This window comes from Betta splendens, chromosome 17, assembly GCF_900634795.4.
Source record: "Betta splendens chromosome 17, fBetSpl5.4, whole genome shotgun sequence".
NCBI classification, from domain to species: domain Eukaryota; kingdom Metazoa; phylum Chordata; class Actinopteri; order Anabantiformes; family Osphronemidae; genus Betta; species Betta splendens.
The window spans coordinates 17,198,588-17,212,345 of record NC_040897.2 but is presented as its reverse complement, the minus strand read 5'-3'; the positions used below and the strand labels follow the sequence as shown (position 1 = coordinate 17,212,345).

Sequence of the window (13,758 nt, the reverse complement as noted above, 5' to 3'; positions counted from 1 at the left end):
TGTCTGATACTGTTCACACAGCTGCCGCAGCAGAGCACTCTCAAAACTTATTCCTTGGTCAGAATGTATCCTGGCCGGAACCCCAAAACTGTAAAGCCATTCCTTCACCAACACCTTAGACACAGTAACTGCAGTCTGGTCCCTGGTTGGCACGACCTGAGTGAATTCAGAAAAGACATCCGTCATGACCATGGCCAGCTCACGACCATCACGAGACGGCTCCAACAACAACGTGAAATCAATAGCCACCACTTGGTTTGGCTGTGCCGCCAGCAGGTTCAATTCAATTTTCAATTCAATTTTATTTATATAGCGCCAAATCAAGTAAGGTTTGAGACCTCACACAACTAAACCCAACAAATCCCACATACAGCAAGCATTTAATTTGACAGCAACAGTGGAGAGGAAAAACTCCCTCTCTAACGAGGAAGAAACCTCCAGCAGAACCAGGCTGGATGTGGGCATCTGCCTCGACCGGTTGGGATAAAGGGATAGAGAGAGAGAGAAAAGCACAGCAACAAGCAACAACAGAGCACCTACAGGACGGTTGGACCAGAGACTGGATACAGGCAGGATGGTTGGATCCACAGCTGCCCATCACAGACACCAAACTTTGAGTCCAATGACACCTGTAGGTGAGGACAGAGTAGTGGAGGAGAGAGAGAGAGAGAGAAAGAGAGAGAGAGAGAGAGAGAGAGAGGGGGAGAAGCACAACTACTGGAGAGAAAGAGACAAGGTTAGTTGAACATAGAACAATGATGGGAGGTTTTTGGACAGAAGAGGTAGAAGGAAACAGAGGAGCTCAGTAAAGCAGGTGACCCATTGGCACACAAACCTGAGGCTGAGTATCTTTTGACACTGAGCTATAGTGCTTCTCTGCTGGACGTAGGCTTCGGCTGGTATACGCAACCGGTCTCACCTTGCCACCTTGCTCCTGAGACAGCACTGCACCCAAGCCACCATGACTAGCGTCTACTTTCAAAATAAAAGGAAGAGAGAAATTAACAAATGCTAGGGTGGGTGCACTTACTAGATGGGCTTTTAGGTCCTGGAAGCTGTCCCCACAACTGTCTGACCAGGCCTCCTGCAACGGTGATTTTCTGCCTCTTCTGTACTTTGCCTCTGACAGTTCTGCTACCAGGTGATGTAATGGGGCTGCTAGTTAAGAAAATCCACTCACAAACCTCCTATAGCAGCCAGCAAAACCCAGGACCGTGGCTCAGCCATGTTAGTAGGGCGAGGCCAGTTTGCCACGGCTGTGATCTTACTGGGATCCATAGAGACTCCTTCTTCTGAAATTAAGTGGCCCAGATACTAAACCTCTTTTTTAAAAGAAGGAGCATTTCTCCAGCTTAACTTTCAGCCCCTCCTGCTGCAAACGCCGTAGCACTAGGTCCAGGCGACTCAAATGGTCATCCACGTTTGAGGAAAAAACAACAATGTCATCCAGATACAATAACAATGATTAGCAATGTTTTGATCCAAACATCCTCTCCATTAACCGCTGAAACGTGCCTGGAGCGTTACACAGTCCAAATGGCATTCTATTGAACTCAAAAAGGCCAAACGGTGTACAAAAAGCATTTTTTGGTCTGTCTTTCTCTGTCACGGGCACCTGGTTGTAGCCACTGGCTAAATCCATTGTGGGAAACCACTTTGCACCAGAAAGGGCATTCGTAGATTCCTCAATTCTAGGAAGAGTGAAGGAATCTCAGCTAGTTTTACGGTTTAGTTGTAACTGGAAAAAATGTGTTGGTTAGGTGCAATACTGAACATTCTTACACAAACAGCTAATCTCTTGTGCTCTGTCGTACATCAAGTTTAAACATCTGATGTTCTGTTTGACTAACTAATAGTTTATGATATTTGTTTGTCTTTTACACCTTGATCTCTGGCTCCATTCTATCTGACTGATAATTTGCTTTCCCCATTATTTTTATTTTCCTTTAGTTTTATGATAAATTACACAAAAAACAACTCTCTCATCTGCCTTTTTATGGGAAATTTCCACCACAATAGTCCACACACAGACGAAGACTGCCATCCTTCTTCCAGACCAAAACAATAGGGGAAGCATAGGGGTACTGCTCTCCCTAATGACCTGGGCCTCTAGCAATTGATTTATGTGGGATTTCACCAAATCGTAATCTGAAGGAGCGATGCATCTGTATCTCTGTCTGACCGGCACCTCATCCAACAAAGGGATGTCATGCAATATAAGGTTAGTACACCCGACGTCACTTTCAACGACAGAACACACAGCCTTGTAGTATTTTGACAGTAGTTCCCTAACCTTCACCTGTGCTGCATCAGGGCGCACTGACAGCTCTAGCCCCTTCAACTGCTCCTGAACTGAACTAACAACTCCCAGCTGGGAGCTAACAGTAGCTATGGTGGACTCCAGCTGGCCACCAGTCTCGCTGATGCCAGCAGGCAAACTTATCACTTGAGCATGTATTAAACAACTCAGAGACACACGGGGATGCAACACAGCTGCAGACACGCCTACATTCACAACTGGAATGTAAGCGGTTCCTCTCACCACGCAGACCAGAGCAGGAGACACTAATACCTCTTCTGGCAGGCTATTTTTGCCAGACAAGGGCTCGAACCAGAGTTGCAGCCACCAGTTTAATCATCCCTCCCGGTATGGAAATCTACCTTTTTTCCCCGAACCTTAACAAGGCCTGTTCTGTCATAAGGTGAAGTGTGGTTTCAGTATGATGACAATACTGCAGAGCACTCTAAAAGGACTCAGGCGCATTTAACACTGACGGCACGTTAAATAGTGCAGCCTCACGCTCGATGAAAAGTTCCCTGTAACAGTTTTTGATTATATTCATACCCAAAATAACAGAACTCGGGTGGTCGTGGACCACCAATATCCCCTTTTTGGACATAACATGACCCAAAACCTTAACATCTCCTTCCATATACCCAATATAGGGGTTTGGAACCCATTAGAAGCCTTTAACTGCAACCAATGGCAGGGATGCAAAGCGTTCTGAAAGTTCTCACAAAATAAACTTTCTGTCATGGTTGAAACTTTCGATTCTGTGTCCAGCAGACACCTTATTTCTACACCTGCTAATTTAAATGGTTACCTGTGGACATGATGCTACTAACTGGTCTGCACTTGTGTCCACAAGGGCATCACTAAAAGAGCCTCTGCTGTCCCCTACTAATGTTTGGCTCTGGACATCAGCGGGAGGAAGTGGTAGCTGCAACCTGTGGTGAGCGAGCAGAATAACCACCATGAACAACTCTCTCATTATCACAGTCACAAGTACAGTGACCAGGCTTTTGACAGCGTCTACAAACCACAGCCGGTCTACTAGCTTGTGTGGGCTGCTAGGAGGCCTGCAATGCTAACAAACTCTGAGTCAGCTGGTTAATTTGCTCTTCCTGCTTCTGCATTACTGACACTAACTCAGAGATCTCTTCTCTGGTGGAAGGCCAGTCACCAACCTGGGATGTTGCTTGTGAGGCTCGCACTATGCAAACTAAAGCAGAGGAGTCATTCTCCCTCACATTTGAGTTCCCCTCCCGCTCCCACTGAACGGTTTCAGCACAGGCCACAAGAAAAGACACAGTGGGATGAGACGCTTCAGCTCTCTGCCTAGTTTAGGGTCAGTGAGGTTTTCAACAAATTGATCCCTCAACAACACAGCAGAATTTGTAACACGACCAGGGGTACTGTTCACCACCTTCTCCATGAGGGCAAACAGGGCATGTGAAAACTCATGTAATGCTTCGCCCTTCAACTGCCTCTGCAAAAAGAATTTCTCTTGCAGAGTCACATATGACATAGAGCAGCCATAAAGTTCTTTTAAAATGGTTTACACCCGCTCTGGGTCCCCCACAGTCTTAGTCTTAATCTAAGTTCATCCCTAGCTTCCCCCTCTAAATGGTCAAATATAAAGTAGGCTTGATCAAGTGGCCCCAAATGTCTGGTTCTTATGCAGGCACGAACCTCCTCTACCCACTTTTCAACCCCAATCCCACAAGTTCCCCTAAACAGAGGACATTTCCTCTCCCTCAGGACATAAAGGACCTGGTAAATTGGAGTGGGATTGCTATCAATAGTAGCACAATGACTGTCAATTGAAAGCACACTATTAGGCCCAGGCTGTTGATCAGGATGATGGTCCTCCATGTTCTGCTGTCGCTTAACTTCTCCCCGTGCGGCTTCCCTAGCTTGCCTGCTAGTTGCCAGCACTCCTCTGGCTGCTTTGTTTAGTAAAAAAGAAAAAAAATACAATGGGCTTGACTACCAACACAGTTCTACAGTGATATCCTGCCAGCTACGCCACTTTGTGACCTCAACTGTGCATAAACATTCTTATAAAATTATCTGACTAGTCCTCAGGTTGCGCCACATTAAACACCCTGAGCGCATGTAGCAACCATTACAGTAGGTACGCACCTGTCAAACATCCACATTCGCTGCTGTTGCCTGGACTGGAAGTATGATCAGAACCAGAAAGATAGAGAGTGAGACACGATCACGTCTCCACCTATTTATCTCCGACCTACGGAGGGTAATTAAGCAAAGGGCGTGGTCAGCACCCCGTTACATATTTATAAGGCAAAATAAAAAAAGAGTTACTACAGAACTCTTTTGGTTCTGAACTCACCATAGTGTGTGGATTGTTCTGCTTATGCGCTTTGGAGGACTAAAAACATGTTGATATATAGCATTTAGTTTAACTGAATGAAATGTGAGAATAAAAAAACAATTAGTCCCGGCAGTCTGGGCGACCTGGTCTGGACCCAAACTAGTTTTACTTCTACTTAGAGGTGCAGCAAAGGTGTGAGGGTGCATGTTCAGCTAGACTATACTAACACAGAGATCATCAAAATCACAGCTGACAGGACCTTGACAGGAACATGTGATCTGCTGTAACCAATGACAAATGAGCAGAAAATTACTGAGGCTTTATTGAATGTATTTTGTGAATTAGTTCAACCAGAGTAACAAGTTAACAGAGTCATAGCTATGTAATGACCGTCTCCATCGCCCGGTAGCACCTTTTATATGGGTGTGGCTCTCCACTCCTTGCCCTCTGTCAGGGCTCGTGGTTGGTGGATAAACACACTGTAACGGATGCCCTGATTGGCTGCTGCCCTTACAAAGCGGCTATTGGCAGTCATGGTGACTGCTTTCAGCGAGTCCCCAGTACCAAAAATCATGAGTGACCGCTGGTTAATCTTGGCGCTGGGCATTAGGCGCAGCGTGCGCTCCGATGGCCGGTCATCCACCACGTGAAGGCGAGCCAGGAGCTGCTGAGCACGCTCCTTCTCACCTGGACCTCCCAGTGTGTCCAGGATCAGCTGAAAATCAGAAACTGCAGCGTGACAGGTAAACAACTCCTTTCCTGCCATAAAAGCATCAAGCTGGGGTAGCACCGGCAGAAGGCGCTCCTGGGCTGCTTGTTCTGTCAGCACAGGCTCCCTGAAAGTAAACCAGCACTGGCCGTGGCTCAAGGAGGACACATATGTGATGAGCGTAGTGATGTCCAGGTTCACCCGGCAACAGTCCTCTGCCTGCAGCTGTGCTGGAAAAGCCAGGTGAGCCAGCACAGTCCCTCTGTCTACCCGGGTCAACTCATAAGCTGCTGCCGTCGGCGCCGCCTCCTCCTCCTCATTATAGACATTATCAGCAGCCGCCCCCTCTTCTTCAACTGCCACCTCTGCTTCCTCCTCCATTGCCACCGTGTTCACTGCCACAATGTCCCCACGAACAGAGACACCCATGTCTCGAAGACGATCGGCCATAGGGGCAGAGACGCCGTTGTAGAATGCAAAGATGATGCGGGGGTGCTGGTAGTTGAAAGGCTGCTGACGGCTGGCCTGAAGAAAGTCCTCGGCCTGTCTGATGATGCTCTTGTCACCATATTGTCCCCGTCCCTGCCAAATGTTGTGTAGAGCCTCTGCCTTGCGGCCCACTGCCTTCACCCAGGTAAGCCCACCGTTGGCCACTACATCTACCACCAGTGTGCAACGGTTGCCAGACTCATCCAGGTAGGTGAAGACATGCAGCAGCGCAACCACTTGCTCTAGACTCTGAGCCGATTCCACTATGGCCGTCAGGTGAGTCAGGTTGGTGCTGTGCAGGTGAGATTCTTTCACATGCAACTCCCCTGCTTCAACCCTCCGCAGGAAGCGCAGCTCAGCTCGTAGTTTCCCACGGAGCTTCTGATGACCCTCCACACCTGTACACAGTTGCTCCACTTGCTGCAGAAGCTCGCGAGCGGAGCTGATTCTCTGCTGCAAAACCACCTGCACAGACATGGCTGCATCACACCTGGGGACAAGGAGGAGGTTTATTACACATTATGTTCAGCGGTCGCTGCTGACAAACCGAACTTCACTTAACTGAAACCAACCGTTTTTAAATGGAGTTCGGTTTAAGGGAATTTTTCAAAGGTTCTTTAAATAATGAGGTGCGAGCCTTCGGTTCGGTTTATGAACGTGTCACTCGTTGTTTAAACCAAATTAATTTTGACATCAAACCCTAAAAATCAGGTTTCCATTAACCAAATAGGGTTTTTAGTCACCCGGTTAGCTTAGCATAGCCACTTTCTTGTTTATTATGTAATTTAACATAATAATTAACACATTCAACACCGGAAAGAGTTCATAAAACTTACGGCAGGAACGAAATGTCAACTTTGACTCCAGATATAAGCTGTCTGCGAATGCTAATTGATTGTAGTGTTTTTCATCTGCAGTAGGTTTGCTCTACTACACAAGGTTGCCTTCCGTAAGGATTTTCACAACAAAAGCGCAACTTCCGACCGCCTCTTAATAAACGTCTATTTTTTCAGTTTTTAATAAACTTTAATAAACTAAATAATTAATATTATTAATGATATACTCAATAAACTGAACTGTAAACTGTGAACTGTAGGTAAATAAATTGTTTTTAGGGCTTTGTACTATGATTAACAAATCCATGGCATGATAAGTCAAACTAGCACATACATCATATAGATCATATGTTTATATAAAAACAACCATGATTTGGCAGTATGCGCATCAGTAAGAAACAGGAACACATGTATTTTCTTGTTCCACCCATTGTCGTGTTGGTTTCCCTGCTAGTGCTAATCACTTTGGTCAGGTGTGCAAGTGTGCCACTTGGCACTCCTCAGCTGCTGATTGATTGATTGAATACAAGGTAATTAGTAGCTAGGGTAGGGATACCAGAACTGCCATATCCGGTCTTAATGATGCCGAAGCACCATTGTGCACAATGTTTCGGAGCAGCAGTAGAGCATGAGCACAGAAAAAATAAATTTAAAAGGCTCAGAAGAGTAATATAAACGTAAACATGTCACATTAAAGCAGACAAAACTGGTCTCAGCGCTTTGATGACATGACAACAAAAGCAGCAAGAGTCACAAAACAGAGTATTTGTCTTTAATGTTTCAGTTTTATTTACACAGAGCAGCTTTAACATAAAACTAAAATTCAGCAAATAGGACTAAGTGAAAACATCAAACTTAATCAAGTTTTACTTTTTTATTCAATTTTTTACGGAATCTAAAACAATGAGAAACAAAGTGGGACAATAAATACAAGGATTGATTGGCTAAACAGGTGATTTGTTTAATGTTTAACAGCAGGCTGAACTAAGGCACATGAAGCTGTGAGGTCAGAGGTCAGGTGGCTGTTACCCAAGTCTTGTCACACATGATAACAATGCACCTAAGCAGGTATGCCACCACATCACATACAAAAGTAAAACCATGGTTCAGTCCATTCAGTGACTCACCTGCCCCAATATCTGACTGGGGCCACCAGTATGACGAATGCTACGCCAAGAGGGTCAGAGGTCAGCTGCAGGGTCCTTCAGCTTTTTGCCTGTTTCCTTCTCTGAACAAGTTCAGCCAACATCTTGTAACGAATCATACAGTCCTCCTGACAAAAACACATCAGTTCAGATATGCATCACTATGCTATTCTCATTTCATCTGTCAGTAATTATCATTCAATTCAATTCAATTCAATTTTATTTATATATCGCCAAATCACAACAAAGTTATTTCAAGGCACTTTACAAAGTAAGGTTTAAAACCTCACACAACTAAACCCAACAAATCCCACATACAGCAAGCATTTAATCATCTCTCCCATAAAAGTCTACATTATTCGTTCACCTACCGATCATCAACTTATCCTAACATCAGCTTAGATATTAAACTGGGCAGGACCAGGCTTATACAATAATGGGTGTCTCTGACAACCAGCCCACTACAGGCAGACAGGTTCTCCTTACCTTGGTCTTCCCAGGGACCACCTTGGCAATGCGGTCCCAGCGCTCTGCTGTTCCTCGGGGGAACTGCTGCAAAGCAAGCTCTAGCAGTTTCTGCTGGTTCTGAGTCCAAGAGACAGGGTCTGCTTTTTCCCTGCTTCCTTGGGCCTCTGCTGCCTCCTGTTCCACCAGTAAAGGGTCAAAATCCCTCTGCCGACGACCTCTGACCTTCAGCTCGGCGCCCTCCACCAATGGGGCCTTCTTGTTCCTCCTCCGGACTGTTGGCACTGTGTCTTCCCTCTCCTCCTCGTATGCTCCATCCAGACTATCAGCAATGGGAAGGGATGGAACCTTCAGATGGGAGAGCTTAACTAGACCTAAAGCACAGGTATCAACATTAGGAGAAGTCTAACACTGATTTCAACTGAGTGTGATGCTGACAATGCATCTTCAACACACTCAAGTAGTAAACAAGTAAAACAGGAACATTTGTCAAAGCTCACATTTTCTGTCTATGCAGACACAGACAAATACACATGTAACCGGGCTGTGGCAGAAGAAATAAACCCTGCCTGGATCCTAGATGGTTATGTTTGAGCTACAGTATAATGCTCCTAATGATGTGCAACTGAAATTTAGACTATTATGGACTTTCAAGTCAGAGTCCAATTATCATTTAATTGTACAATCTTTTGAAGAAGTGAGTTTACGTTCACATATGGAGGAGAATGTTACATTCAGGTCAGCGATAGGTTCCTTTGCACTAAGGGAGTAGAACTTCAGAGCACAGCCACTAGAAAAGACAGTAAGAGTAACTAGAGTTTACCTGAGGCTTGGAGGACGTTGTCTTTCACCTGTTTTACTTTAGTTGTCACCTGTCAGGAAAAAATAATTTTGGTTCATATGTCTGACAAACGACAGTGCTGTGGCTGGAGGCCTGGTCATCGTACAGCCCTTAGCAGAAAAGGCAACTGGGATACAGTACAGATGGACGTTCAACAGGCACGCAGGCAGATGAGTCACAAAAATGTCCACAAAGTCCACTTTGAGATATATTGTGGAGATTATTTGATTGATTGTCATGAAAGTATAGAACAACACGTGCACAGGTTATCGCAAACATTTTTCAGTTTCTTACAGTCTACAAGGACAAGAGCCTACAGATGGTATATTCTAAAGCTTTCAGAGGTAGGAGTGTAGTTGAGCAGCCGGAGTACAGTGAACCCAAGCACACTGTAAATGAAACCTAGCTACAGAGAAACACAACTATGGGAGATGGAGGACACAAAGGTAGTGACGGGCAGTAAAACAAGAGGAGCTCATTGTGTGAAGGAAGTCACATAGTATCTAAAGCTAGAGGAGCTTAACTGTGAGACAGCTGTAGTCTGTAAATGACACAGTGACTCGCTAGAACCCAGTTCTGATAGCAAACATATATACAGGTTTTACCCAATATTCTAGCACATAAGCAGCTAACCGTGATATAAAAACAATTCAACATCAAGACAGAAGAAATACAGCTGAATCAAACTTACATCTGATACCGATCGGCCCAATTCATGAGCGATCTTTTCCCATCGACCTGGAGTTCCTCCTGGAAATTTAACCATCAATCTGCTGAGGAGGCTGAGCTCATCCTCTGTCCAGTCTGAGGTCTGAGAAAATATAATCCACGTGTCAGCTTTGTATTCCTCAGCATGGGTCAAACACTCTAACTTGCATGACTGACCCTAACTCCTAACCTTTTTCTTGGCAGCCTTGCAGTCCTGCAGCCAATTATCCATTTGGTCTTCAATCTCCTCAATGGACGTGGTCTGGTCATAGCTCTGACAGTTAAGGTTCTCTGAAGATGGTTGGTAGACTGGGAACTCCACCTTTGGCTTTTTGACCTTTGGCCTCTTCTCTCCTGAGATGACATGGTCACAGTCAGATGATTGGAATTCATATGCTCAGGGTTGAGGGTTAAGATGTGGCAACCTGGAAATAAATGCTTTTACTGATTACAGCTTCTTGTTCAGCTTCTGCTTCTCTCTGCTGCTGCTGCTGCTGCTTCATCTGCTTGTAGTCCTCATAGTACTGCTTCACTTCCTGCAACACAAAGTGCAAAACACAGAGCCCAGGACATAAAATAGGTTGAAGACCACTTCAGTTGATAATTAAAAAGGGTAAAGGGTCTACAAATCTTAACAGACAGTGGAAATCAGGCAGTATTCCAACAGCAGGTGTGTGATAAACAGGTGAAAATAGAGGAGGAGCACCTGGATAGTCTGAGGCAGGTTTTTGATAGACAGGTAGAGCCAGATGCTGAGTTTTAGTGGGAGGATGTCCTGCCAGTGTGGTCGATCCTGAACTCTGAAACAAATTAATATTAAAACCAATTCATGAATGACAGTTCAAAAAGAAACCGACAAACTCAAACTGTTTATAACCCAAAGTTTTATAGAAGAACAGGAAACCATTTGGATTTTATTGATCAAAAGGACCTTTTTAGCACAAAGGTAGGCCAGCAAAGGGTTCAGACGGAGAGACTGGCAAGAAATAAATGCAGAACATGGTGACACTGCATAAGCTTATAAAAATGCTACAGTAAATAAGAGCTGGTCCATGCCTTCAGGTGAGCCATGTTCAGCATATTTACATGATGTCACTTGGGTGAACAAGAGTCTGGTCAACAGACAACTTGATGTGTGTGGAAAAAATGCAGTGTTCTCTAGAGATTGGGACCTTCTCTTTAGATGACTTCTATCACATGAATTAGAACCAAACAGAAAATCCAGCAATGACATTTAAGTATACCTGTCGGCACGGTCCGGGTCAGCACACCTGAGTTCCTCTGCAGGTCTGGAACTCAGCTTCTTTTTCTTTTCTTTCTTCTTCTTACTCAACAGCTCATCCTATTTAAGTATTGAGTTTTCATCAATAGGTCACATGAAACATTCTTGTCCTGACTGACTTATTGCATGCTCTGAATTGACTGGCTGTCTCACCAGCTGCTTCTCTAGGTAAATGGACCAGATGACTGCATAGTGTCCCACAGTGAGGATGAGGAAGAGGAGAAAGCCCAGCTCAGCATTACTCATCTTTCTCACTCTTCTGTAATAGAAAACTGGCTGCCTCCAATCTGGAAGCCCATTGACCAGGATGTCATCATACCTGCATAAAAACAGAGTAAAACCAGGTCTGAGGTCCGGGTGATCCGGCTCTGTGCTCTGATTGGTTGAGGTCAAGCTGCAACATTAACTTACTTGCTTCGTTTCTCCTCATCCTTGAGAACTTCATAAATGGCAACAAGCTGAAAAAAAACGATCAATGTAATTTAAGGCTCATTGGCTGCAATTTATGTTGTTGCTTATCTCACGTGTCCAGCTCACCTGTCGAAACTGAGTTTCAGCGTTTTCATCTTTGTTCTTGTCTGGATGCAGAATAAGCGACAGGCGCCGGTATGCCTTCTTTACCTCCACTGCAGAAGCATCCTGCAGACACAAGGGCAGAATACACGGTAGGTTTGATGGTCCGTGTCTCCATACTTAGAACTTTTACTCTCCAGCTTGACAGTTTTCACTGTACCAGTGTGTGGTGGGTGTTTGAAACAAACAACACTTTTAAGTTGTTTTAGACACAAGGTCCTGGACGAGATGGATGTTACTACATTTGCATTCTCAGACACATTAACTAATGGTTAATCCAGATGAGTTAAGGCTGCATCACGTTCCACTGTGATGAACACTGGTGTAAGACAAATCTTCAGAACTGCCTACTTCCATCTACTTTGAGTGTCACCAAGAACACTGAAACAACTGTTGGCGATAGCGTTGGATGCTAACTAGCTTAGTCCCGTTGTGTGTGCGTGGCACTGTTAGCATTCGCACCCAGTTAGCTGCGGCTGAGGTTACCATGGAGACGACTAGCCTCTAGCACAAACCTGATTCAGGGACATGAACTCGTAGAAATTCTGAGGGATCTCCTCGACCAGGTCCAACAGCTCAAGGTCCGCGTCCCAGGCCCGTAGAGGAGGAACTGTAAGGAGTAGAAGGGTGAGGCAAAGTAGCAAGAACATGTATGGAACCGCATACCCCCCCATCACTGACAGACCGCTGCAGCAACAGAAGCGCCCGCAGCTCAGTCCGCGATCCAGGAATCAGAACAAAACGCATCCTGTCTTTCTATCCGGGTTACTCTGTCAAAATAAAGGCTCCTGCGTCGGTCAGGCCTGCAGCGACATGTGCGGGAATAATGGGAAACTGCATCGAGAGACCAAGAACCGAGCCGAGTCCAGAATAGGGCCGCCTAGTGCTGGGTCGTACTGCGCACATGAGCTCGTGGTTCAGAGAGCGGTTGGACAGAACTTGACTTCTTTACTTGGCATCCTGCTAACAAATCACAAGGTTGAAGGTTGAATTTATTATTTTACAATCTCAATTTGTATGTTCTGAAACATGTTGTAATCCCAATAAATGACACATTAGAATCTGCTGTAACGTTTTACGTGTACAGGAGAGTTATCAGCTGTTAAATAGAGCAGAAACATCAGCAGCACAATGTGTACTATCGTGTGCGTGAGTCACACATCACAAACCTTCAGTAATCTTACTCATCTTTCTCTCAAACTCACTCACTGATGTCGAATGAGTCAAATGTTTTTGATATAAAAATACAACGAACTCTTAAACCAAAATGAAGTAGACCAGTTCAGACTGAATGCAAATTCTCAGCATATCAGACAAATCCTAGCCCCGATCCTGGACGGACAGATGATATCCCAACTGTACAGGAAGCACTTTGTCGGTAAATCAAATTTCTCAAAAAAGTAGTATTATGTGTTTTGGCTGAAAAATGGTCAAATCCTACAACACTCAGAATGCATTGCACTAAGACGAACCACACGACCTGCTGTGATTGGAACTTACCTGCCTGCGGTACGTGTCACTCTGTCTTACAAACAAACGTTGGGACATTGCTTTACGTTTTTTGACAAAAGGTTATATTTTAACAGTGTTTGAAAAAAGACATCATTTCCAACCTTGTTGTAATTTTGCACTAGAGGTATATAAATAAAATTGAATTGAAATTTTAGTTAAAACCACATCATGAATATTGTATAGGTTTACATAATGTACCATTGCTGATTGTAGAGTCTGATGCAGCAGGGAGATAGGATCTAGAATCTAGAATCTCTCCTTTACACAGTGAGGGTATATCAGTCTGTTACTGAAGCTGCTCCCCAGAGCAGACAGTGAGTCCTCCAGTGCGCGAGAGTCCTGGTCCAGGATGGATGAGTTTAGCCAGGACCCTTCTCTCACCTCCTCCACAGTGGTCAATGGCCATTGGTCATGCAGAATCTATGGTAAACCCTTCTTCTTCCTTTATGTATCATTATGGTAACACTGGCCATGAGGCACAGGAGTGGGGAACCTCTGACAACAGATGAGTAACGGGTTGTTTGGGAAAACTGGTGGTTATGATGAAGGTGGAGGTGAGAAGGAGAAAGAGGCCTTTGA

The 13,758-nt window shown here is 44.8% G+C and overlaps 2 protein-coding genes across 4 annotated transcripts; both read right to left on the bottom strand.

Annotated features, from left to right (window-relative positions):
- Positions 1–4,923: 4,923 nt before the first annotated feature.
- On the bottom strand, positions 4,924–6,812 carry c17h7orf25 (chromosome 17 C7orf25 homolog). Its single transcript, XM_029132633.3, has 2 exons — positions 6,654–6,812; positions 4,924–6,307 (listed from the first exon to the last, which is right to left on the bottom strand). The coding sequence occupies exon 2, from the start codon at positions 6,292–6,294 to the stop codon at positions 5,035–5,037; it is 1,260 nt and encodes a 419-aa protein (XP_028988466.1). The 5' UTR covers positions 6,295–6,307; positions 6,654–6,812; the 3' UTR covers positions 4,924–5,034.
- A 591-nt stretch (positions 6,813–7,403) lies between these two features.
- Positions 7,404–12,744, bottom strand: dnajc1 (DnaJ (Hsp40) homolog, subfamily C, member 1). Of its 3 annotated transcripts, none has more exons than XM_029131898.3 (13): positions 12,349–12,740; positions 12,183–12,277; positions 11,632–11,733; positions 11,506–11,552; positions 11,248–11,413; positions 11,057–11,154; positions 10,519–10,612; positions 10,258–10,348; positions 10,003–10,166; positions 9,796–9,915; positions 9,087–9,135; positions 8,285–8,637; positions 7,404–7,926 (listed from the first exon to the last, which is right to left on the bottom strand). In XM_029131898.3, exons 2-13 carry the CDS (start codon positions 12,195–12,197, stop codon positions 7,858–7,860), a joined length of 1,368 nt encoding a protein of 455 aa, XP_028987731.1. In that variant the 5' UTR covers positions 12,198–12,277; positions 12,349–12,740; the 3' UTR covers positions 7,404–7,857. The 3 variants fall into 3 exon arrangements, with proteins under 3 accessions (XP_028987731.1, XP_028987732.1, XP_028987729.1); XM_029131899.3 differs by having other exon boundaries at positions 12,353–12,740; XM_029131896.3 differs by having other exon boundaries at positions 12,183–12,744.
- Between the last annotated feature and the right edge of the window lie 1,014 nt (positions 12,745–13,758).